The sequence below is a fragment of the Agelaius phoeniceus genome, chromosome Z, assembly GCF_051311805.1.
Source record: "Agelaius phoeniceus isolate bAgePho1 chromosome Z, bAgePho1.hap1, whole genome shotgun sequence".
Classification (NCBI taxonomy): domain Eukaryota; kingdom Metazoa; phylum Chordata; class Aves; order Passeriformes; family Icteridae; genus Agelaius; species Agelaius phoeniceus.
Genome location: NC_135303.1, coordinates 55319820 through 55345081, shown reverse-complemented (window position 1 = coordinate 55345081; position 25262 = coordinate 55319820). Strand labels below are relative to the sequence as shown.

The 25262-nt window shown below is 40.9% G+C and overlaps 2 protein-coding genes and 1 long non-coding RNA gene across 3 annotated transcripts in view; 1 reads left to right on the top strand and 2 right to left on the bottom strand.

The window, feature by feature from the left end:
- Positions 1-17504, bottom strand: part of SLC35D2 (solute carrier family 35 member D2) — a 23780-nt gene extending 6276 nt beyond the window's left edge. The window contains exons 1-8 of the mRNA XM_054652265.2: positions 17067-17504; positions 14282-14315; positions 12606-12692; positions 9675-9742; positions 6809-6880; positions 4780-4848; positions 3619-3721; positions 1556-1648 (exon numbers count right to left, since the gene is read on the bottom strand). Of these exons, the coding sequence (XP_054508240.1) occupies positions 1556-1648; positions 3619-3721; positions 4780-4848; positions 6809-6880; positions 9675-9742; positions 12606-12692; positions 14282-14315; positions 17067-17209 (669 nt within the window). The 5' untranslated portion in view covers positions 17210-17504. The remainder of the gene's footprint in view (positions 1-1555; positions 1649-3618; positions 3722-4779; positions 4849-6808; positions 6881-9674; positions 9743-12605; positions 12693-14281; positions 14316-17066) is intronic.
- On the top strand, positions 16818-23199 carry LOC143691994 (uncharacterized). Its single transcript, XR_013179839.1, has 2 exons — positions 16818-17102; positions 18777-23199. It is a non-coding gene; the product is annotated as an uncharacterized LOC143691994 (long non-coding RNA).
- ZNF367 (zinc finger protein 367) lies at positions 17838-25262 on the bottom strand. Its single transcript, XM_054652733.2, has 5 exons — positions 24407-25262; positions 23302-23452; positions 21555-21674; positions 21039-21177; positions 17838-20459 (listed from the first exon to the last, which is right to left on the bottom strand). The coding sequence occupies exons 1-5, from the start codon at positions 24764-24766 to the stop codon at positions 20219-20221; spliced, it is 1011 nt and encodes a 336-aa protein (XP_054508708.2). The 5' UTR covers positions 24767-25262; the 3' UTR covers positions 17838-20218.

Genomic DNA, 25262 nt, shown 5'->3' with positions numbered 1-25262 from the left:
GCCAAGTATAACCATTCTGGGGCTCCCTTCCTCTTACATTGCATCATGTTTTCCTGTCCTTACAGTGAGCCATCTGGGGGAGGAGAAATTAGTAACTTAGACATTCATTTACAAGCTGCAATCTCTCCAAGATTACAGAACTAGCTAGAGGAGTAGAAGCATGTCCCTATCACATGGGGGTAGGGACAGACATGGTAATGTTGCTTTGACTTCACAGCAGAAGACGTATGCTGCGACGGTCAAGGCAAGAAGTTCTGCCAGGGTAAAAACTGGTCGGAAAATCTGCTCAGTAAAATGGTTATCTACAATCATTTGCTGACTTATCATCAGTATCTTTCCATTTTCTCTGTTTTGTCTGTAATTTGATTTCTGTGTGTCACAGTGACACTAGTTATCTGCAACATTTAACAGTACTTTTATTTTTAAGTGACCAAACCAATGCGATGCACAGCAACCAAAATGTATTTCCTTAGTAGATATTTATTCTCTTCAGGTAACTGAGCATTAAGATGTTTACAGCAAATCAGCCAGTGGGCACAACACACTCCTTATTTTCCCCTGAAGTAAACATAGCAACAAGGTAAACTCCTCTGACCAGGTCTACCAAAATTATTTCAAACCCTGTGTTCTGGAAAAGTAATTGAAATCTTACAGCTATAAAAACTTGGGCTCCTTTTCCAGGATAGGCAGCGGCTGCATTGTCCTAAACTGGCACAAGGTCATGCTGGACTGATGACATAAAGAAATTTCACATTCACTGCAGACCTAATTCTAACACTTTCAGGGAATCATAATTTTTCTGCTTAAAGCAGAATTCTAAAAACACAGTGACAAAATCGTGTGAGTTCAGGGCACAACAATATACAACAAAGAACATTACAATTATTTATTACATCCTCCAAAGAATTTTCTGTGGCAAATGTAAAACATTTCTAGAAAGGAATATGAATGACTAGACTCATTTAACTATTACCAAAAAGGCAACTCAGCAAGTCTGAGGGAGCCAGGAAAGCCTTCTGGTCTGATATTTTATGTTTAAGGACATACTGCCTATAGATACTGTATTAGGATTATCTGGGGAGACTCTTGCTCTCATTCCATGACAAACCACAATGTAGGTTACTAAACTAGACTGAGACTAAACAGAAATCTGCCCTGGACATCAGAATGACAGAAAGATTCAAAGAGAAAGATTGAAAATTGTCTGTATAGTTGCAATCTTGTTTTAGAGCAAATCAATCTTGATTTAGAGCAAATCACACAGTGCAGGTGGATTCTCAACCTTTTGTTCAAGCTGGGTGTACCTGAACATACCTTAGTTCCTAGAGAAAGACTCAAATAAGGACTATCACACAAATTAGCTTCTCCTTAAGCGAATACTCACAAGTTCTTACATGTGAAGGACAAGTCTAACTCACACTTTTCAAACTAATCAAACAAATCAATTGAGGGAGAATTACTTCTTCAGAAAAAACCAAAAAGCCCCTCTCACTCCCCAAATGAAATATGAACAAAATAATATTATCAGTCTGAGATATGCAATATTGCTACTTACCTGCTGAAAATCTCCAGTAGAAAAGCTAATAATAACTGTTGGAATCACCATGAAACAAGCATTATAAAACAGGACACCGTATTTTCCCAACTCCTGTGAAAAACAAACATGGCATTTGGCATTAAAAGCCACTTGGGAGCAAAATACTACATATTTCTCTGGTAATTCTTCTGACATTATTGTCAGCAAGTAAACAGATAGAATACATCTCAATTTAAAATACAAACTTAACTTGCAATCCTTTTATTCAGTGTTTCATACTAAGCTGAAATTCCACTTCACTCACTCTGTCTGTGCACTCAGCAGAGTGTTACTGCTCTGTTATACCTTGGACACTTCCTATACAACTCTAGGAACTTTCAAAAGCCCTGGTCCAGAAGGGCTTTGTGTTGACTTCACAAAAGTCTCTCCCTGGGCAAGCAGTCACCTAGTCATTCTACTACAAATCAACCACAAAAACATATAACAGGAAAATTAATGAAGTTTGACTCATAGATAGAGCTCTGTAATCACTGGTAATTGATGTAACTTTATGCAACTTAAGGGTTGCCATATAACCTGTGGGTTAACTTGCTTGGCACAAAGGCAGGAAATTAGGAGAATGAAAAAATAACCTTCCCTTCCTACAGATTCAGCCATGCTGCTTAGAAAATCTCTGCAGCCTATCTCTTCTCCGGTATTTTGCAGAAAATTGTAAGGCTGTTAAGCGCTGCTTATAAATAAAAATGCAATCTGGAATCGACAAAGATTTCTAAGATTATTAAAAGACATATATTTCTGCTATACAGAGTGAACCACAGAAGTCAGAAACCAAACCTCTATCTAAGACTGCTCTTTGCAATGGCTTAGTATGTTTCATGGCACTGCATTTGAAGAGCAGCCTGCTCAACATTTACATGAATAATGTATATCAAGACATCAACTAATACCTTGTCACACCTGCTTTTGCTGAAGACTTGCTTTTAGATAACTGAGAAACTCTACAGTTACTGTGGTTATGACTTAGGCTGGACAGTTCTCTGTTTATTCTACATAAACCTCACATAACGTGTTTCTAGTCAAAAAAAGTCATCATCCCTATATATATATACATATCAAATTTAGAGGTAAATTGTTTGCTTTATGGTTTGATTTTTTTTTTAATAACTACAAACTCTGCTTAAAAGCCTTGGGAGAAAAGAAAATATAGTTTGCTTACCAAAGCCTAGCCAGAGATAGAAATAACAACTTTTTCTAGGCTGTTCTCTATTAAGAATGCATGTATCAACTGGAATGTGAAAGTAAATAAAGTTATTTATGAGTTCATAATGGTAAGTACATAAAAGTCATATAATAAGTTGGTGTCCTAGGGTGACTAATGGGGTGACTTTATGATGCTGAATTTTATCCCCATTTGTCTGTTTAGCCTAGAAACAAGTTTTGTGCCTTTAAAACTAGATCCAAGAGTGAAGAGGGGGAAAAGGAGAAGTGGTGGAATGTCTGAGGCAGCTGTATTCAAGAACATAGAGATAAGAGCTTCACCTCTCTCTCGGTGTGTGTTGTCTGCAGCACGGACAGTGGGAGAGAGGTCCCCTTTGCTTTTAGTTAGTTTTCAGCTAGCTGAGGCAGAGAAGTTCCCTGGACTGTAGTTTTTCTTTTTCTTGGAACTATTCAAAGCTGCTCTTGACTGAAAACCCAGGAAAACACCAGGTGCTCATGCCTGTGCCCCACCAGGGCCCAGGACACGGCATTTTCTAGCACCAGAGGGATTGATAAGAGACTGAGCAAGCCAAGCTACACTCCATGACAAGGACTCTCTCTCTCTGAGAGAGAGTCTCTCTTGCCATCTCTTCAGAACAGTGTGAGGTTCCAATGCTTAATATTATTTTTTTTTTTTTCATGTTTGTGACTACCTTGCTTGTTAAATAAATATTTTTTTCCACTTTTCTCCAAGGAAGTTTATCTCCCGATCAGGTAGGGAGAAGGGCCACTTGAATTTGCTTTCTAGAGGGACCCCTCCCTAAATTTGCCCTAAACCAAGACAGTAGCTCACTGCTAAATTCAAATCAATCACCCCAAGTTACCTTTGGATCAATTTTCTGCTTTGTATAAACTCCATTTGCTGCTGTGAAGATATCATTTAGCAACACAAAGATATAGCCCTCCAGATTGAAAGACAGATCAGACCTGGGAAAGAAAGAAAGAAATACTATATTGTAAATAAGCAAAAAATATGCAATCCATTGCATTACCTTGTTTACCAAGACAAATATTGTGAATGAGGATATGCAAATCCCATGAACTCCAGCCAGTCACAGGTTAGGCTTCAAGCCTTCTTTGTAAGTCAAAGTACTTTACATTTCTCCAGTCACAGGACCATCACAAATGAAACATCAGAGTTCCTAATGCTCAGTGTGAAAGTGGCAGGAAATGTTCAGTTTTCATTCAGAGAAAAATTCCACCCATCTCAACCCTGACAACCAGTCCAATTATAATTGAATTTACTTACCTATTTCTTTCACTACAGAAAGAAAGCAGCTAGGGAATAAAATCCAGCTGGTTTGTATGTTTTTCAGACATATTGTCATCCTTTTTGTTTTGACTAGTTATCTCATCAATACAGGGTAATTCATTTGATAGGACATGGCTCTATCTCTGTCACATCACATGGAAATTATTTACCCTTGTTCATAGCAAAGCCAGGAAACAAACAAGCAAAACATTAACTTTCCAGGTAGGTAAAGGAATGTTCAAACATAAAACAGAGGACAACAGCATACGGGTGCATTGTAGCAATTATCTCACAATAGAAGTTAAAAAAAAAGAAAAAGGGGGGGGGGGTTTATGATTAAAAAAATATATAATGTATAACTCCATATTTCACAACCAAAATATCATTCTTTCTATCCAGAACAAGAATATACTTTTCCAAGATTATTAAAATACACTGATACCATGATAAACAAGATTCCTCACACAGTTTTAACTTGCTTCACTTATGATCCTGCAAACATGGAAAACCTAGAGGTGGAAAAAGACACACCCAAAGACTGTCAGCAGGAATTAGATTTTTTCCTTTGTATAACTGCACCTCCTAGAGATGTCACTAGAGAGATTTTCCAAATCAAAACTTTATCCAAAGTAACTTATCTCTACTTAGGTTTACTCAGAATTAAACAAGGAAAAAGTCCTCCTGCTGTCCCTCCCCTCATAATATGGCTTTGTATGAGAAATTAAAACCTTACCCAGCGGCTATGAAAGCCCCAAGAATGATGGCAAATACGCTGACTATGATATTCAGTGGGTACCGTTTCCTGCAGGCAAAAATTGAAACAGTTCACATTTTCATTATTTGAAGCAGAGATTAAACGGCTGTCTGCCTGAAAAGTTTCAAAGTAATTAACAATCACAGAACATTTAATAGGAGGGCAAAGTCTTGACAACCTTACAGAAAAAATGTGATTGCTCATGTGCCATGCTGTCAGACCTTGGCCCTGAGAACAGAAATTGAAAAAGCATACTGAGCACTCTCTTACTAGACAATTATAAAAGTAAAGATTAAAGGTTCAAAGTAACAGCACTGAACCAAACAAATTTAATGTGTATTGATATTCATAATAGACATATTTCAGAGTCGTCCAGCAGTCCAGTACATCTCTCATGAAGCTTTTCATACCACCTCTGTTGAGGAAGATGCTATACAGCACACTGTCTGGATTATTTTCAAATAGATACTTATTTTGAACTCAAACTGAAACTTTTTACTTGAAAGGGAAAACATGGAGCTTATAACATTCTTCACCACCACATCAGTGCTGCCACAGAGTAGTAAAAGGCATACTGTAAACCTGTTAAAAGGTTTTTATATCTACACCACTTTATTTGAAAATATCTTAAGCACTAATTTTTGCATCGTACTCCAACATGCCTTACAGATATTCCCCTAGTCCTTATTTTGTCAAGATAAGACTGAGAGAGAAGATCCTCAAAACAGAATGTACAATTCTCTTTGAAGAAATACTCTTGGAGAAATCCTGTGTGTAAAGGACTACACCTGTGGACCACTGTCCCAAGAATAATGTGCTGAGCAGACTCTAGATAAATTAGGCTTTGATCATAATGACTCTCAAGAGTAACAAGCCAAATCTTGATTGTTTCAAAAATCCTGACATAAGCCTGCACAGACTCTCTAGAGTCCTTTCATTTTCAGCCCTGACGAAATCCACTGTGTCAGTCTGCACCAACACAGCATTCTCCTCCCAAGCTTTCCACTGGTTAGGATGTTGCTTGCACTCACAGGCCACATTGCTGTTCTCCAGCTGAGCATTTATGTGCATCTCACTGACTCACATTTTTTTTCACTTGCTTGTGGGAGTCTTCAGGCCAACAGAAGACAGCAAGTTTTGCTTTCCCTGGGAGAAGTCAAAACTAGAAAAGAATTCCAGAGCATCTCCAAATATGAATCACATTGATCAATTAACTGCTGCTTCAGCCAAAAGCAGATGACGGTTTAGTTGGGGGCTTTTTGCAGTTTTAGCTTTCCCCTGATCATCACTCTCACGCTGCCTGGGGTCAGATTCAGCAAGCTGGTTTTCTCCTTGTGAGTTCATCTTGTGAGCTCAGCACCAGTCATGTGGATAGAACTGTGAAGTTCTGGACAAAGTATGATTTATTTCTACTCCTGTTCCTCCAACTCAGTACTACTGAAATTAGAGATCCTGAGCAGCTAGCATATCCTTCTTAATTTCTCATGAAAAATAACATAGGTGTCTGTAAGTAAGGAATTCTCTGATCTAAGAACTGGTAAATACCCTTTTGCCTCATTAACCTGGTATGTTTTCACACTTGACCCAGACAGTTACTCTACATAAGCAGACTGCCACGCTATCAGCACTCTTTGGAGACATAAGGATCTGTCTGTTTGAAGCAGTTCACAGTTTAGAAGACAAGACACAAACATAAACACTGAAAGTGACTGAGTTGTGTCTGCTGACCTGAAACCCACGTAACAGTCTAGAGAATGAGATATGAAAATGGAGGAAAGTTGATTTTTTCCCTCTCTTCACTAAAATGTCTATATCTATGCCTTCAAAAATGCTACATAAATCACTTTCTTTGCTTTTCTCTATTTGTAAGTAAAAATCACTCATTCAATTTTCTGATGAGATGACACAAGTAATCCATTTGATGTGATCTAAAGTAAAGGAATCTTAAATGGAAAAAAAAAAAAAAACCAACAAAAACACAACCCCAAAAACAAACAAAAAGGATCACCCAAGTATGATGATTTCCAGCAGTAAAGTAAGTGGAATGGTAAACTTCCTGAGCACTGTAAACATCGGCAAACTGTCAAAAAAAAAAAAATCCAAGCATAGTATCAGATTAATAGCATTCTTATATTCTAACTATTATTTTACTAACCCAGGAGATGGAACAATTAGTCCAGGAATAAGAAACCAAACCAAATAGCAAATCATTTAGTACATATATATGAATGTCAGTCTGAAATGCACATTAGACAACCAAATAATTGAAAGACAGCAAGCTTTGCCAGCTAGTAAATTTGTGCAACTGGCTATGTTTGAAGGTCACTCTGCATTACTGAAATGGAATATAGTAGGTATTTTTTACCTAGCATAACACTTATAAAATAAATCTTTCTGCAAAATTCATAGGCATAGTTAAATAAAAACTATTTCTATTGAAACTTAAGAGGAGAGACACTAAACTTTTCTCTGAAAACATGTAACAGAAATAAAATACAAAGAAAACATGCTTAGTAAACAAGCCGTACTTTGAAAAAGTAAAATAAATCCATGACCAAAAAATTAGAGGAAATACAAGAAACATAAAAGGTGGGGCCACAGCTGCAACTACGAAACAAACGTCTATTTTTAGCAAGATATTGTTGATCTGCATGAAGTAATGCAGTTGGAAACCTTTCTGGGTGAGAAAACACTTGCATCTGACACTGTAAATGTGACAGCATGGCCATATGGACCAATTAATCCCCTGCTAAAGATAATTATTAACAATTGCATTAGTAAATGATACAATTCCTAACACAATGTTTAAAAACTTTACAACAGATATTTTGAATTTATGCATGGGATCATCTGCACCTTCCAGACAACCTAAACAAGGTGGAGAATTCAGTGATGTAAATAAGTATCATACATTGTACCAAAATGCAATGTAACAAAATATTAATGGTAGGAACACTGCAGGCATTTTAAAGTTTCTGTTATAAAAATTAGTTAAAACTGGTACATCTAAAATAGGTATACCAGCCACAGGAGAGGGAGAAGGTGCACTTACATACCCTACTAAGCATTTAAATTTACTACAGGGAATCAGGGAAAAGGGAAAGTAAAACCCAATTTTTACAGTTTTGAAACTTCTTTCATATTCACAATGGCTGAAGTGCTACCAGGCACAGTACTGCCTAAGTCTTAATGTCTGTTTCAGTGGAACAGCTCGTGAATACATTCAACAAGGAGTTGCAGAACCAGGCATCTAGTGTTCATAGCTGGAGAACATTAATTCTATAAATAAAAAGACATGTATCACAGACATATTTTATGAAAAATCCTTTTGCTAGGATTTTTTGTCCTGAGACGCTGAGAGGCCTCAGAAATGAAATGTAAACCATAATTATTTGCTGCTGTAGAATGCAACAGGTGCGTCTTTGATTGGTCTCATGCAGTTGTTTTTAATTAATGGCCAATCACAGTCCAGCTGTCTTGGACTCTCTGGTCAATCACAAGATTTTATTATCATTCCTTTCCTGGCTAGCCTTCTGATGAAATCCTTTCTTCTATTATTTTAGTATAGTTTCAATATATAATTTTATTTTAATATAATATATATAACAAAATAATAAATCAGCCTTCCGAAACATAGAATCAAAATTCTTGTCTCTTCCCTCATCCTGAGACCCCTGTGAACACCACCACAGAAATGCAAACAAATTAAAAGTAATACACTGGGGGACCTCATCACTCTCTACAACTCCCTGCAAGAAGGGTGCAGTGAAGTGAGGGCAGGTCTCTTCTACTGTGCCTACAGTGAGAGCACCAGAACATATGGCCTTCAGATGAGGCAGGGGAGATTCAGACTAGATATTAGAAAAAAATTGTCACTGTTAGGGTGATCAGGCATTAGAATGGGTTGCCCAGGGAGGTGGTGGAGTCACCATCCCTGAGGGTGCTTGGATCTGGCATTGGGTGATAAGATTACTAGTTCAGGGTTACAGTGGTAGTAGTGCTGTGTTTACAGTTGCACTGGATGATCTTACAGGTCTTGTCCAACCTTGATGATTCTATGATTCTGTGGTTCTACTTTCTTTCCTAGCATCTGTCTAATAGTTATGAATTGCACAGAAACCTGCAAAATTCTGTTTTGGTTTAGCTTAGTACCAAACCTTCAGAAGCCTGCAACAACATAAAAAAACCACCACAATGGTAGTGGTGTATCCTGCTGTATCCTCTAGCTGTATGCTCCAGTCCTGGTGCAGCCACCATGCTTCTATGCTTGTCTTCCACAGAAAATACAGTCATTCATTCTATCTGCATTGCTTGCACCTCTTTAGCACTAGCATGGAAGCAACTCTCATGAGTCTAAGCTTACAGGCACATGGGAGTCAAGGCACTCTTCAGCAGCACTCCCTGACAACCACCACCTCCCCACGCATCACCACCACCCCACTACACAGTAGTTTTTCATCTCTTGGTGATTCCTAAATATCTGCCATGACACCATGATACAAACATTTTCCTTATGCTTCTTCCTTCAGAAACACAGTTTTCCAACTCTCTGGTTAAGACACCCAGGAAAAGCTAGATGCTTGGGTGTGAGGCAGAAGTGTAAGCACTTTCATGGTTACATGGGAGTATTGTGATTTTATGTCAATACAGGACTGGCTAAACTCCCCTTAAAGGAAGTAGACAACTTGTAAACTGGTCAAATGTTTGTGTAAAAATTTAATAACAGTACCAGGGGTTTAGACAGACAGGCAGACAGACAGACACCACATGGATTTAAGACTCCAGACAATGCTCTTCTTTAGTGTTTCTTTTTTACCCCACAAGAGAAAAGGGTAAAATCCAAAGGGTCTACTTATAACTTCTACTTACTGTACCTGAGTTTGCTGGTACTTGATAATCCACTTAAGTGGTTTCCAACATAAATCAGAGGCAGAGGAAATAACTGTGATAAAATTAAAAGCATAACTCAGATTATTTTGTTTAGAAGTACTGTTGAGGAACTTTACTTGATAGAATTTGATACCTGTCATATCAGATGTACTTTTACGAAGAAAGAGGGGTTTTTCAACAGGAAAAAAGATAACTAAGCTGCAAGCTCATCTGCAGCTCCTATTTATGTGACTGGTCATGACCACAGCTTCATTGATGTCATTAGAAGAGTTGCAATTTACCACTAATGAGACTTAGAATCCATTTAGAGTAAATGTTAATCACTCTTATTCTAATTACTATAATCCTCAGATAAATATCCATTTTAACATTTAATTTTAGATATAAAGGTAATAATAACAACAGTATCTAAATAATCAACTGAAGAGGTAGAATAAAAAAGTTAATAAACTATAAGTATGCTGTGCTCTTCTACATATTCCACACATACTAATACAGCTGGAAGTTGCAACATTTTAGATTAACCCAAAAAATTTGCTTTGTAAGATACTAGAAAGGAAAGTTAAGTAATTATGAGTAAATTAAACTTTGAGTAATTATGAGTAAATTTAACTATGAGTAAATTAAACCAGCAAAGAGACTGACTTGCACAGAAATCTATAGTCCATAACACAATATAGAGAAAAAATAATGGAACTTATGAGCCTTAAGAAAATGTACAAGAATACATTAATCCCTACAATTATCAGCTGCAATTCAAAGCCATTAATTTTCCTTTTACAGAAAAAATTACATTATCACAGAATGGATAAGGTTGGAATTTGCAGAAGATTTAAGCCAGCCAAGGTAATCAATGGGGACAAAGGCAGTGTGTACATTTGGTCCCATTCACTATCAGTCAAGAGGGGCTGAGATGGCAGAAAGACATAATAAATCCTCTATCCTAATGTGTAATAGTTGCTCTGGTTTCTAAACAGGGACGCTTTGGAGGACACTAAAGTCAAAGGCTATTCATTTTTAAACCTTGCTGGAAAAGCATACAGAGGAGTAGGGTGTATTTAATCTATGTTAAAAATGCTGTGTTTCTTCCACAGCAAGAGAGAAAAAAGTGAAGTAAAAGTTGATAGTCAATGGAAGTTAACTTTTAAGTGAAAGTCACAGTAAAAGTAAACAGGAGTATAAAGAAAGCAGGAGTATGAGTAACAATAAATATTCAGCCTGTTGGCCTAAGTTTGCAAAAATTTTGTAACGCACAGTCTCATCTGCAGACTTTTATTTAGAACATTTTGGTTCATTTAATTTATAGGCTGAAAACAGAGCAGATATTATATTATCTTTCCTCTGAAATTCATTCAATTGTAAAGACAAAATTACAACATCCAGCATAACAGCAGAGATCAGTGAATCATTTATTTAAAAGGGGTCAGGAACTTCAAAGTTTCATCAGTAAAATAAGCATTTCACTACTTTAAAACTCTAGCTGAATGCACTGAAGACATTTACCAGTTGAGGAGTGAAAAGTAATGGTTATCTTAGTGCCATAGCAAAAGTTGACAAAAGGATAAGGAGTTGGACTAAGGGTTCCTTAAAAAGTAGAGAAATCAACAATGGGCAATCCAGCTGATTCACTATGACTAGTCAAATCCAACACCACAAACAGTGTACATGTCCTAGATGCTAAAATGCTGACTGCTCCCAGCCTATCCAGCAAAATCTTCCAAACAACAGGTATTATTAGGATAAAGAAAATACATGCTGTATTTTTTTAATGCCTTTGTATATAAGTTAAAGCGAAGACAACAGCAGAGAGGAAGCACAGCAGGACTTGTGGGGATGGAGGGAAGAAACTTCTCAAGGTCTCAATGAGTTGTTTATACATGGAACTCAAAGCTACCCATGGGGAAACTTTCTTTCTTATTCTGGAATAATAAAGAAGGATTGTCCATTTTATGAATAATACCATGGATTCTCCTCCAAGACTTGTACATGTAGAAATGCCAATGATTTCAACATGCATTAAGAATGAACATATCTGTGAGACATCCATTGTAAACCTCACACTGACAGGAAGACAAGACATTCTGCAGTAAAGATGTGGGCTTGAAAAACTATGCTATCTGATCCCTGCAGCAGGGCTGGGAACATTCCTTGTGTCCTGGAGCAAACACAACTGATAACCTGCAACAAGACATAAACACACAGGCTAATGCATCGAAGAAACATTCCAACAACATTGCATAGATGCAAAAATCTTTGAGGATTGTTGCTGTACTAATTTCACATTCTAGTTCCCAAACTGAGGTAACTGAGGAGGTCCTGTCACATTTGTTCTATCCTGCCTCTTTAGACCATATACATTTAAGGTCTGTATAATGCAGCTAGTCGCCACCATCAGTATTTTCAGTGGGCATTATTTTAGCCCCTCCTATGGAACGTAAATGTTGTACTGGGAGTCAGCTATTGTTCTGGTTTCTCATCTAACACATTACTTTTCTACTATTTTTTCTACTATCACATGCTTCATTCATATTTCCAAGCAGCCTTCCTCTTTTTATGCTGTGTTCAAAAGTCTTTCACAAACACCTATCTCCCATTGATCCCACAGAGAGCTATATCCAGAAAAACCTTTCAGAAATGTGGAAGATTTCATCCTGCTATATAAAGGTAAAGCAACCTTCCCATGTGCTGCATAACTAAATTGCAATGATTTCTCTGCAAACAGAGTTTATATCTATTGCCCAAACTAGAATATTACAGAGAAATTAAAATTATCAAATCAATTTTTAAATGAAACAATGATGCAAAGAATCCCATTTGAAAAAGAAATGCAAATGTTTTTCTTGTCTCCATAAGAAAGAATGCTACTATAAGAAGTAACTCTTTCCTATTAATACTATGACGTATGTGATCCTTACCTTCACAGGTATACTTTTGTCAAAATCAGGGAAGTGAACAATCTTATTTAGTTTTGACACATACAAGATAAGTATAGTGGTGGCCATCTAAACAAAAAGAAAAAATGAGAAGTCATGCAAGAGCAAAATTGTAATGTATGAATGAAAAAACTGCTTCAAAGACAAAATCTTTATATGAATTTGACAAATGCTAGGTTTTATGTATTTCTTTAAAAGAACAGCACAGAATGAAATTAACAAATTGAAATAATTTTGCTCTTATTGAAACAATTTTACCAGCTATTTATTTAAAAGTAAAATACACAAATATACTTTACTATCCTGAAGAAAATTAGTGGCATTCTGTGAAACAATGCATGCTGAGAAGGAGTTGAGAAAATAAAATAGGACACAACCCCAGATAAACCGTGAAATTTTTACTCAGAGAATAGTTTAGTCTGCAGAACAACTCCCAAAACTTTTTTTTGGTAATGCAACATGGAAGATGGGCATTGATCAATCTGTTGACAACATGAGGAAGAAATAGTAAAGATGTAGACAGAATGAAGAAGAGTATCTGAGCAATGATATATCACAGGTGTTAATGCTGCTCCAGGGAGTCAAAACAAAGGGTCAAATTTTCCTAATATGAAAATAGAGCAATCAACTATCTAGAGGATGAGGTGGAGTCATGTTCTGCAGACTAAAGCATTATATCGTATCATATGTACTTTATATAATGTTCACAAAAATCTTGGAAGGATCTGTCAACAAAAAAATGGAAATGTCATTAAGTCTTTGATTCTGCAAAGACTCTTTTTCTTTTTTCTACAAAGAAAAAAGCCACATCAAGACATGAATTATTGCCACATTTTCAAGCCTTTCACTGAAACATGTTCTATGGTTCCTTGAGCTGTCTGGGTATGTAAAACTCTCTATCACATCACAAAGTCTTTACAAGACATTTCACTCTCTCTAGCACCTAACAGCAGAGATGTCAGACTTGCGGTACCCTGTTTTCAATACTTCCTCACTACCCCCTGCCGTGCAGCCTTGGCAGAAAGCAAATTCCCTATAAAATGTTTTTGCCTAAATAACACTTGCTTCAAGGCTCAGTCTTTATCAGTGATCCCTCTGCAGTGACACATTCTTCTTTATGGACCCAGTCCACAAGCATTTGAACTTTGGTTTTATTACAATGTCTCCCAACAACAAACATTTCTGCTGCCATACTCCAACTTACCCATGGGCAAATAAAGCAAGAAAGAATAAAAATTTTGCACTGGTCCTACTGGAAAACTGCTGGGAAATGGGGAGAAATTTATGAGGAAATTAATGGTTTGGCTACAAACAGGGGCAATATCTCTGCATGCAGTCCACAAAGGCTCAAGGACCCTCACAGAATGTATGCATTTGCTAGAACAAAGCTGGACAGTTTTGAAGGCCAGATTCCTTAATTACTGAACTTTTCAAGGAGAATTAAATAGCATTCCAGTCTTTCCAGGCAATAATTTTTACTCAAGCTCAAAGTTGCCTGTTTTCAATGAAACAAATTACAGTTCCTTAAAGTGTATCTAATCCAGAAGACAAGCAGTTCACTGTAACTGTGATTTTGCCCCCTAAAATCTACCTCTATTATCATTAGTTTAACTTAAAAAATAATGAATACTTTTAGTATGCTTTACTTGTGAACATACCTGTCCAATTCCAAGAAACATTGGTGACGGGAAGCTGAAAAGCATGAACAGATATTTAGTACTGAGGAATGGAAATAAGTAATTAGGAAAAATAAAAAAGTTAAATTTTAAAACCAAATTCAACAATTAAACATGAGGATGACTGCCCTGTGTTTAAGAAGAGTTCAGGACTACACTTAATGTAGTAGAAATATTTTATTTCTGAAGCCCAAATGATACAGCCCATGTATGTACAGTTGATCAATTCTGAACTGCTAGCTGTTTGGGGACTACTCGTAACTGAAGGTAACACACTTAAAGAACTCTTAATGCATCATTTCTTGAGTAGCTTCACATATACATTTTAAATCCTGAGATGGGATAGTAACTAAAACATCTTGCATTTGCTCTAACATGGAAGCTTATCTCTACAATCCAAACATACTAGCAATATGTTTTTGTCAAAATCAAGTTCTTAGGTAAATGTTGTAGAAACATCTATTGTCTACTAAACTAGCTACATTCCTACTATAACCCTTCAGTTGGCTTTAGCTGAAAGCATAGATAGAGTCACAGAAAGGTTTAGGTTGGAAGGGACCTTAAAGATCATCTAGCTCCAAACCTTCTGCCATGAGCAGGGACACTTTCCACTACTCCATGTTGCTCAAAGCCCCATCCAGACTGCTCTTGATGATTGGTCATCTCTAGGGATGAGGAGCCCACAGCCTCTCTGGACAACTTACTCCAGTGCCTCACCCCTCTCACAGTAAAGAATTTCTTCCTAGTGTCAATCTAGACCTCCCCTCTTTCAGCTTAAGTCCACTTCCCTTTGTATTATCACTACATGGCCTTCTCAAAAGTCCTTCTTGAGCTCTTCCCTTTAGGTACTGGAAAGCCACAATAAGGTCTTCCTGGAACCTTCTCCAGGCTGAACAACCCTGTCTCTCTCAGCCTGTCTTCACAGGAGGGGTGCTGCCATCCTGCGATCAGAGCCACTGTGATTAGTGGCCTCCTCTGGACTAGTTCCAACAGGTCCATGTCTTTGAGTTGGGGGGTCCAAGACCTGGATGCATTATTACAGGTAGGGTCTCACCGGAGCAGGGGCACAGAATCCCCTTCCTTCCCCTGCTGGCCTCACCTCTTCTGATGCAGCCCAGGTGGTTGAGTTTCTGAGCTGCAAACACACGGTGCTGGTTCATATTCAGCTTTTTACCACAAGCACCCCCAAGTCCTTCTCCCCAGGGCTAGTCTTGACCCATTCTCCATACACACTATATTTGTGCCTAGGATTGCCTCAATCCAGGTGCAGGACCTTGTACTTGGCCTTGTTGAACTTCATGACGTTTGCAGAAGCTGCAGTTCTCCTACTTAGTGTGGCGAGAAATGTACATCTAATATTAACATAATTGAAATGGGAACAAAGCATTGACAAAAGAAACAAACACACTGACTCACAGCAAAAAGGCCATAAGAGCCCTACAGTCCTAACACAGAGTTAGGAGCAATTGATAGCAAAAGAGATCAGGGAAACAGAAGTATTGGGGGCAGGAAAAACATAAAAAATAGCAGGACTTCCATTTATAATCATGTGACACTTAAACTGCCTTTTGTTTAGTATTTACAGCTCCCCCACATAAAGATGGAGAGTTTGCCCATCTGTACTACAGATTTCTGCAGACATTTGTGATTTGCAGAGGCCTAAATACTTCCAGCAATGCTGTAAGGTCTTAATACAAAACTTAGGCTTACTGATGGACATACTGTACTCGATTATCTCATGCAGATGTGCTAGATGTATGCTAGGGACCTTCAGGGAGCTGCAGTCCGTAGGATAAAAAGTACTATAAAATAAAATCTCAACTTGCACCATGTACAATTTATGAGACATATTAAATACAACTGCTATATGTTCAAATAGCACTGAATGTTAGAAAATGACATTTGGCTTTTTAACTTTCTTCTTATTTTGGTTTTTCTTTTTCTTATTTTGATTCAAGATGAGCTAAACCATAGCAAAAACAGAGCAAAGATTTCAAGTAAAACATGTTACTGGTGACAAAAATGACAGTCACAGGACAATATAGAATCATAGAATATCCTGAGTCAGAAGGGACCCACAAGGATGATTGAAGTCCAACAAGTATATACATCTAGATGGGAAAAGTATGACTTGGAGATGAATGCCCAAGTTCCTATTTCCGTCAGCTGCAAGACTAAGAGTAAAGTGCAGTGTAAGAGGGGTGCAGTTAATGCTGTTGCTTTACAGTGGTAGAAGATTCTAATTATCACCAGGATTCCATATGGGAATTAGCACCATCAAGTCAAGGACTGAATCTCTCAGTGTTTTTACGATCAAGCCATTTTACGAGTTTCACTTTTCGTTTTTGGCTGCCTCAGAAAGGAAAGATGCTGGAAGAAAGATACTGTTCAGCAGGAACAGTTAGAGGATACGCTGTTTCCCTCACGGGTGTCTCAAGTAGTGCGATCCTCTGGGAATAGCGAAAAGACCCGCAGGAAAAGACGGGTGTAGTCGGAACTGTGCCTGCCGTCGGGCGGTGCTGCAGAACTGGTACATACTGGGCACGGGTAGAGTCCCAGATTGGAGAAACCAGCCCTGCTTCCAGCACATTACCCACCAGCTGGCTCGGGATCCCGAGCTGCACGGACGCCCGAGGGTCACGCCACCGGGAAGGGGAACAGGAACGGGAAGGCTTCTCCGCCGGGCAGGGACAGAGCCCGGCATCGCCCGGCACCGGCCGTACAGGCACCCGCGGCTGGGGGCCGCCCGCTCCGCCCCGGCGCTCACCTGTAGGCGCTGAGGAGCGCCTTGTTGACCAGCACGGTGAGGAAAGAGCACGTCCCGTAGAAGAGCGCCGAGAGCACCCTGGGAAGTGTCGGGGAAGCGGCGACGGCGTCCGCCTCCTCCCCCGCGGCCTGCCCGGCGCTCATGGCGGCGACGAGCGGCGGCGAGCAGGGCCGCACCGCGGGTTTGCACCAGGGTGGCCGTGGGGACGCCGCTCCTCCTCCTGCTCCCCGGCCCGTCCCCAGACGGCGGCGGCGGCCCCGGGTCCGGCCGCGGCGGCCCCGCGGGCGGGTCTGGAGCGGCGCCGCGCCTCGCCTCGCCTGCCGGGGGCGCTGCCGCCGCCAGGGCCGGGGAGCCCCGCCAGAGCGGCCCACGGGACTCGGCGGCGGCGGGGCGGGCACCGCGCGGGGCCTCCGGCCGGCCGGGGCCGCGGCAGCCCGGCCCCCAGAGCGCCCGGCCGTGCTGTTAAACCAGGCCGGCGGCAAAGCGGGGCCTCTGGAGCCCGCCCGCGGAAGGGAGAGGGCTGAACCCCGCGGGGACCCTGGTGCAGCCAGCCCTCAGCACCCCCAGAGCTCGGCCTGAGCTCCGCGCGGAGGGAGGGATTCTCCCAAGTTCCTGAAATTAAAAAACAATTTGCCTCGGGTGGTTTACTTGTGTCAGATTTCAAGGGACAGGGAAAATAAACACCTTTAACCTTCTCTCCAACAAGCCGGGCTGTCAGAAACAAGGAAGAGGCTGAGTATTTAATAATTACCAAACAGCACACATTAAACCTGAAAATTAAATCAAGTTTTTATTCAAAGCATCTATTAGAATGACAGCACATCAACTCTTCTGCTTTTAACTCACGCCAAACTACAACTTAAATCTTTCAAAGAACCAAACAATTTCTTGTATGTAATCACTTAATAAAACAAAAAGCAGTCTTCCACAACCCATCTTTGCTTTTTTAACTTGGTATTTTACCCTAAACTTGTCATGATCGAAAACTGCTTCAGCTGTCTGAATTTTGTCTATGGCAAAGTACAATCCAGTGTACTTGTCATACTTCAAAGACCTGAGGAAATATTCTGGCTGACTGAAAAAAGAAATTTGAAGACCTCAAACCCAACAACAACAACAACAAAAAAACCCCACCAAAAAATCCACAACCAAACCTGATGAAGTAATATTCCAGTCTGCAAGTGGCTGCTAATTACAGTCTTCTGCCCCGTGAAATACTGCTCGGGAGCAATTCTGAGTTATGATTCAGAATTACAACAGATGTATGTTCAGGGCTCATTTTGGGATCAGACTATTCACATGAAGCCAGATGAACAGTCAGAAGCACTTAATATTTTTTAGAAACCCAAAACCTACATACACGAATGAATTACCAGTTTTACATAGGCAAAGAAGCCTTATATGACTAGTGTTTCCTATTTTTTTCAGAAGCTGAAACAAAAGTTAAACCGTATCACTGGTGCAAAATTATTTACAATCAATGAAAGACACTTTCTTTTTTTAAATTATTCAATTACTTTTTAGTTAAGTGCATCGACACAGGATTTAAACAAACTGGATTAATGAGATTTTCAACCACAAAAGGTTATCAGAGAACATACTTCAACAGCTGCAGTTTCAGATATAAAACCACTCTACTTTTCTGGGACAGCTGTATGCATCTGGTCAGCCTACATCAAGTGATTGACAAAATGTTTTCTTCCTTTTCAGTTCAAGCAAGAGGGAAAGAGACTTCCCTTCTCATCTAAATTTCCTGACTTCCAACAAGGGGAAGAAGTTAAAGCAAGCAGGTCAGTAAATACACATTATTAATATCCCCATAAGCAGTAGCTTAACAACAACAACAACTGACAACAAAATCACACACAAAAAGTCCAATCTGAAAACAAAGTTTTGTTAGTATATTAGGAATCTCTGGCTGCCTTCAAAGCAAAATATGGTAAAAGATCACTGTGAGACAATGCTACTGAAAGTACATAACATTCACAAAGTGACAAGATACCCTGTTAAACATTTTATATCAGCATCTGAGTACTAGGCAGCATTCTGCAACTTCATTTATTTGGGAAATATATGAAATCACACTGTTAACACACTTGTAACTACCTTTGGAAGCCTATTTTCTATTTGTATAGTGAATACTTTTCTGCAGTGTTTACTTTATAGCTGTGCTATGGTTAGTGAACAAAAAATTGGCATGTTATGCTGGACTAAAGCAGTAAGGTGGCTTTATGCACAGTAAGTATTGAGGCTTCTATTTGCTAATCATTATAAAAGCAATGCTTTAAAACTTAGTGTTTGCTAATAGAAGACCTAGAATAGTTTACTACAAATTCATACCACCCTGTAAATAACCCTTTTATTAACAAAATCAAGTGCCAAATCACTAAAGGGCCCAAATACCTGAAAAAAATATTACCAGTTCTTTACCTTTTTCTAGACTTTGCAAGACTAATCATTTTCAGATAAAACAATGTGCAAAACTTCCCAACTACACATGTTAGGAATAACAAGTGCTACCAAGAGATTCTGCTGAAATCAAATCAAAAAAATGTGAAGCAGCAAAGTCAAGCCTCATACCTTGGGCAGTCACAGTGAAGATATTCCCTGCATGAAGCATTTTCTTTCCCTGTACAAGTTGAGATAACTAAACTCTGCCCTTCACCTTGGAGATGCTAGGTATAGATATACTGACATTAGAAAAACATGGTTTCATTGCTGTTTTAACAATATCCCCAGACTCATCACTTTGCTAGATAGTCAGATAAATACTTTTTTTGTCAGCCATCTTTGGCCACATGTACCATCCTGCTAATTGTGAACACTTTATTCAGAAAGTGTTTCCTGTGAAATCTGCTTCAGATAAATGAGTTAACCTTGCAAAAATCTAGCTTTCCATGACACATAAATTTATCAACCCTGCCTTATGCAGTCCCATATTTACAAAATACTTAGAAATTTTACATCTGTCTTCTACCCTATCAAAAGTGCAATTCTCTTACCCCATGTTATGGGGCAACAACATTCTTCATAAATTCTACAGAATAGCAGCCTATTATAAGCAAATAAGGTGCTTAGCTTATGCTTGGGATCTAACTGGTTAAGTAACACCAGAAAGTACATTTTTAATGGGCAGAGACTGCTCCTCCTATCTACTGTCGCAGGGGTGCCACAGCTAAGTTTGCCAGCTCAATGAGCGCCAGCGCGCCATGCATGCGTTCACGCTGCTCCTGGAGGCGACGGTGGCGGGCAGCTGAATGAGCACTGTTTTTCTCTTCATCGTCCTCTTCATCAGACTGAAGATACTCCATTGGGTCCTGCTGTTCCTGATCTGTTTTCTGGATTGCTTTGGTCTTCAAAGCAGGAGCACGCTGCTCTCTAGTCTCCCAGTATCTATAACATCAAACGTGAGGAATACTTGTAAAATACACACAACAATTGACTCGCACACCACCAATTCAAAATGGGCAAAAACCTCCCAAATACTAGCTTGCATTGAACTGGGCATTGCACTTGGCTTTACCTTTCAGCCCTTATATGGTAGTATTTAAGCTGTCAGAAAGCTTCTTTACTCAGTATTTTCAATGTGAAGTGCCCAAGTGAACATCTGTGACAGATTTCTTGTCTCCATGGTATTCTCAGCAGGCATGTCTTCCTAGACATACAGTACCCCTCATACAAATGCAAATTCAGCAAAACTGTAGCACTAGCTAATAAAGTATTAGCAGGTGTTGATCAAGCAAAAAAAAAGGTATTTAAGCAGAGAGCAAACACAAAACAAAACTGTAAGAAAAAAGTCTCAAGAACTTGGTCTTGACCAGGAGTTCATAATACTTTAAGGAGAGGCAAGGCTGTGCTGATGTGTACTGGAAGAACATTTAGTTTTGCTTTCTTGGGGTTTAACTATCCCAAAGAATGAATGCTGTGTTAGACCACTCTTTTAAGTATTTTGAGAAAGATGAGGAAACTTACTTTGCTAGCCACTCGGCCACAGCTTTATTGTCAGCTGTCTCCTTCTTTCTCAGCCTGTCTGTGAGTTCTTCCCTCTTCAGTCGGGCATAGGGATGTTTGGGACAATGACGGTTTGCATGTGTGAATCTGCTTAAGCAGCCTTAAAAAAAACACAGAGTGACAATGAAGAACGTGTTACAGAAAGCAGCCAACCAAAGAAAGTGTAGCATCTGTGGGATGGAAATGGCACTGAATCCACCCTTCCTCATTCACAAAACCCCTAGGTTTTGTTGAAAACCAAAGGCTCTAGGTTCGTAACACGCCCCCGTCATTATTTTATACATTAGTATCCACTGACAGAGAATGTATGCAATCCGTAGATACATACTTGCAGAATTAGGCAGATTCTGCAGGGCTCTTCCCTTCCCTAAAAGTTCCACCAAATTTAAACTCCAAAGCTTTTGCCATGTTAACACGCATACATTCCCAATATTAGTCTGACCCCAGAAAGCTGCAAATCGTTCTCTGATGACTTACCATTCTCTGAGCAGACAAAAGGCTTCTCTCCTGTGTGGAGACGCTGGTGAGTTTTGAGCTGCCCACTCTGTACAAAGGCTTTCCCACAATCTGGGTAATCACATAAATAAGGCCTTTCACCTAAAAGTAGTAACAGAAGAGATTTATGAAAGATGACTAGAAGTGTCATAGTAACCAGCAGTGGTCCCTGGCTTCAGAAACTTGCATCTACTTAAAAAATCCTGGTGTACTTAGAAGTGCATGCTCTATGCTACTGAACAATACACTTATTTCTGAAGAGAAAAAAAAATTGTACTTTTCCTTGTCATATTTCCTGATTTAAGACTGCTAGATAGCACTACATAAGTTTTGTAAAACTGTGCAGATAAAAAGCAAGAAATATGGACAAGTAATTGGATTCAGTAATACAAGGATTGTATTGGATTCAGGTTATAACCAGAAACATTTTATCCTTACCATAGCCTGAACTAGGGTAAAATAACCTGAGGTCAACATCACTGCAAGGTTATAGAATTATCTCATTAGGAGAAATAGCTCATGTTTAAGAAAAGTTATAATGATGAAGGCTGCATGAGAAACTTATTCCAGATTTAAGTTTTCTTAAATCAGTGATCAAGGAAGAGTTCTCCATGCAAACTGCAACAAAGAGAACAAAGGTAGCAGGTGTCTCCTTCCTCAAGTGGACCTGACTGCACACACTACACAAAGATATGCCATGCCACCGCCCTCAGGAAGGCAACAAAATGAGGGTGAGTATGGCTCACTAATTCAGAGGAATGACAGGGTAAGCTCTACTCAGTTAAGAAGTTCTTACAAGTTCAACACATTGCAGGACCAAGTGAAATAGTTTATTTTGACCAAAAAATGAGGAATGATGCTGTTTAATATCATTATTTAGATTAGTCATAGTGACCTGAGTCAGAAGGAGATGGTGACAGCCAGGACTTTTGTGGGATTTTGTTTGGTTGGTTTGAGGAGAGTGCTGGTGGTTGTGTCTGTATTGTGAGCTACATTTTTTCATGTTTTATGGCAAACAGTGTTATGTTGAAGAAATAAAATGTATTTGCTTGGTTTAAAAAAAAACCCAAACATCATCTTCAATTTAAGCTCAGTTGAGTATTGAGTGAGTTCATCATACATTTAAACTTAAATGCAAATCACCTTCTAAATACTGTTCAATAAATTAGCCTGATCTCCTCCACCCCAGAAAATTAATTTTAGGTGGTGGGAAAAAACAACTGGGTGGTGATTTTAAGCATGTAGACTCTTCTCTCAATATTTAAGCCCACTTCCTGGGACAATCCTGAAGTTGCCACTTTTTAAGTTACTCTAACCTCTTACAGCAAAACTTCAATTGTGATGTGAAAAATACATCAGCAAGGAGGAAACAAATCACAAAGAGGCAATCAGGATAGAAAGTGCTACCAGGCTCAAGTACAGAGTACCAAGCCCAAGACTACAGTCTTTCTTAAAAAGTGAGTCTATGACAGATAAAATGTTTACACAATTTGGCTATACTATTATAGCCCAAATTGCTGCTACACTTCCCCACTACAAATATGGTTACAAAGACTTTGATTGACTAACAAGCACTGGGAGCAAAGTATGTTAATTTAGCAGTTACAATAAAATCATAACAGGTTAAGTTCTTTGGGGTTCCTTTATGTTTGTTTGGGGGCGATTTAATTCCTTCATTTGTGCTTCCTAAGTGGCTCTCCCCAGCTATTCACACCTTCCTTTTACTCACCAGTGTGAGTTCGTTTATGGGCTTGCAGTGACTTCTCTCGTGGAAAGACCCTGTTGCAAATATTGCAGCGTATCCTGCTGGAAGAGTGCTCTCCTTCACTGATCAGGTCTCGGACGGTGTCTGCTCTTGGACGGCCGCGTCTTATTCCATCCTGGGTGTAAATAACGAGGCAACTAAACTCAGGCACTTCCTCCCCCCTGCAGTTTGGCCAACTGGCACAGCATGCCCTGGAGCGAAGGCATGACCAAGGATGGTGTTGTGACAGCACAGAGCCACACCAGACTGTGCCCAGCCCATTCCTAAGGGCCCGGTGCAGGAGGGGAGATGGCAGGCACCACCATGAGCTCAGGAGCACGGGGGAAACTGACAATAGGACCACAGAATTGGTCAGGCTGAAAGGGACCACAGCGGGTCATCTGCTCCAACCTCCCTACTCAAACAGTCATTCTAGAGCACATGGCACAGGATTGTGTCTAGACAGTTCTTGAGTATCTCCAGGGACAGAGACTCCAAAACCTCTCTGGGCAACCTGTGCTATGCTTGGTCACCAACACATAAAAAAATTCCTCCTCATATTGAGGTGGAACTTCCTGTGTATCACTTTTTGCCTACTGCCTTTTTTTCCTCCAGCTTGTTACAAGCAAATCCTAGCTCCATCCTCTTGGCACCGTGGTAAAATACTCATATCCGTTATTAAAATCGTCTCTTCTTGAGGCTGAACAGGTACAGCTCCCTCAGCCTTTCCTCACAAAATAAATGCTCCGGTCCCTAAATAATCTTTGTTGTCATACACTGGACCCACTCCTGGAGCTCCATGCCTCTCTTGTACCGAGGAGCCCAGAACGGGACAAACCGCTCCAGACACGAGGAGAGAAGACAAGAGTTTTTTTCGGCGGCGAGGATGGTTTTTTCATGGTCATTTTTTTACTTTTTAAAGGAGGGAGGACGGGCAGCCGCTCCATCCCCCGCTCTTCCCCGCGGCGCGCGCGCCGTTGCCGGAAGTGACTTCACTTTAAATGCCCGGGCGGAAGCGCGGGAGGGGCGCGCGCCGCGGAGTCACCCCGCAGGCGCGCGGCCCGCCCGCCCCAGCCCGCCGCGCACTCACCTTCAGGTGCCGGAGCCGCCCGCCGCTCCCCGGGCTCCCCGCCTTCTCCTCGTCCCCGCCGGGGACTCTGCCCGCTCCCCCGCGGGGCGGCGGCAGGGCTGACGGGCCGGCGGTGCTGTCGCTGCCGCCGGGGCTGAGGGTCACGTTGTGCGCGTTCTCGCCCCAGCGCCAGGGGTAGACCATGAAGTCGCTGAAGCCGGGGCTGGTGGGGACGGGCGGGACGGGCATCGGCTCCTCGGCCCCACTCCCAGCCGAGGAGGGCTTGATCGGGGTGGTTTTGATAACGGAGACCAGGACGCGCTTCGGGGAGTCCTGGCAAAAAATCACCGGGGGGGGGCCCGGCGGGAGCCGCTCCGCCATCGCCGAACCCTCGCGGGCAGCGGCGAAGGGAGGGAAAGAAAGCGAAAGGACGGCGATCCGCGGCGGCAGGGCCCCGCAGTCCGCGCCCGTGTCCCGGAATGGGCCGTGCAGCTGCACGGAGGTCCCGCGGCCGTCGGCACCTGTCGCCGCTCAGGCTCGCCTCAGCCGCTCATTACTGAGGACGGCGGCTCCCTGTGGTCTCGGCGGCTTGCCCTCCGCACCCCTCCGCCTCCGCGGCCACCCCCGAGCGGGTCCGCCAAGTCAGCGGCGGCCCCCGGACATGGCAGCGCCCGGAGCGAAGCAGTCACAGCGTCCCCGCACCTTTCTGAAGCGAAGCCGGCCCCGCTGGCAGCCCCGGTCCCGGCGATGCCCGAGGAGGAGCCGCCGCCACCGCCGCGTTACCTCCGCGCTCGCAGCCCGGGCCGAGCCCCAGGTTTTCCCGCGTTACGTTTCGCGCCCGAGCGCAGCCAATCACCCGGCCAAGCGCGGGTGTCAC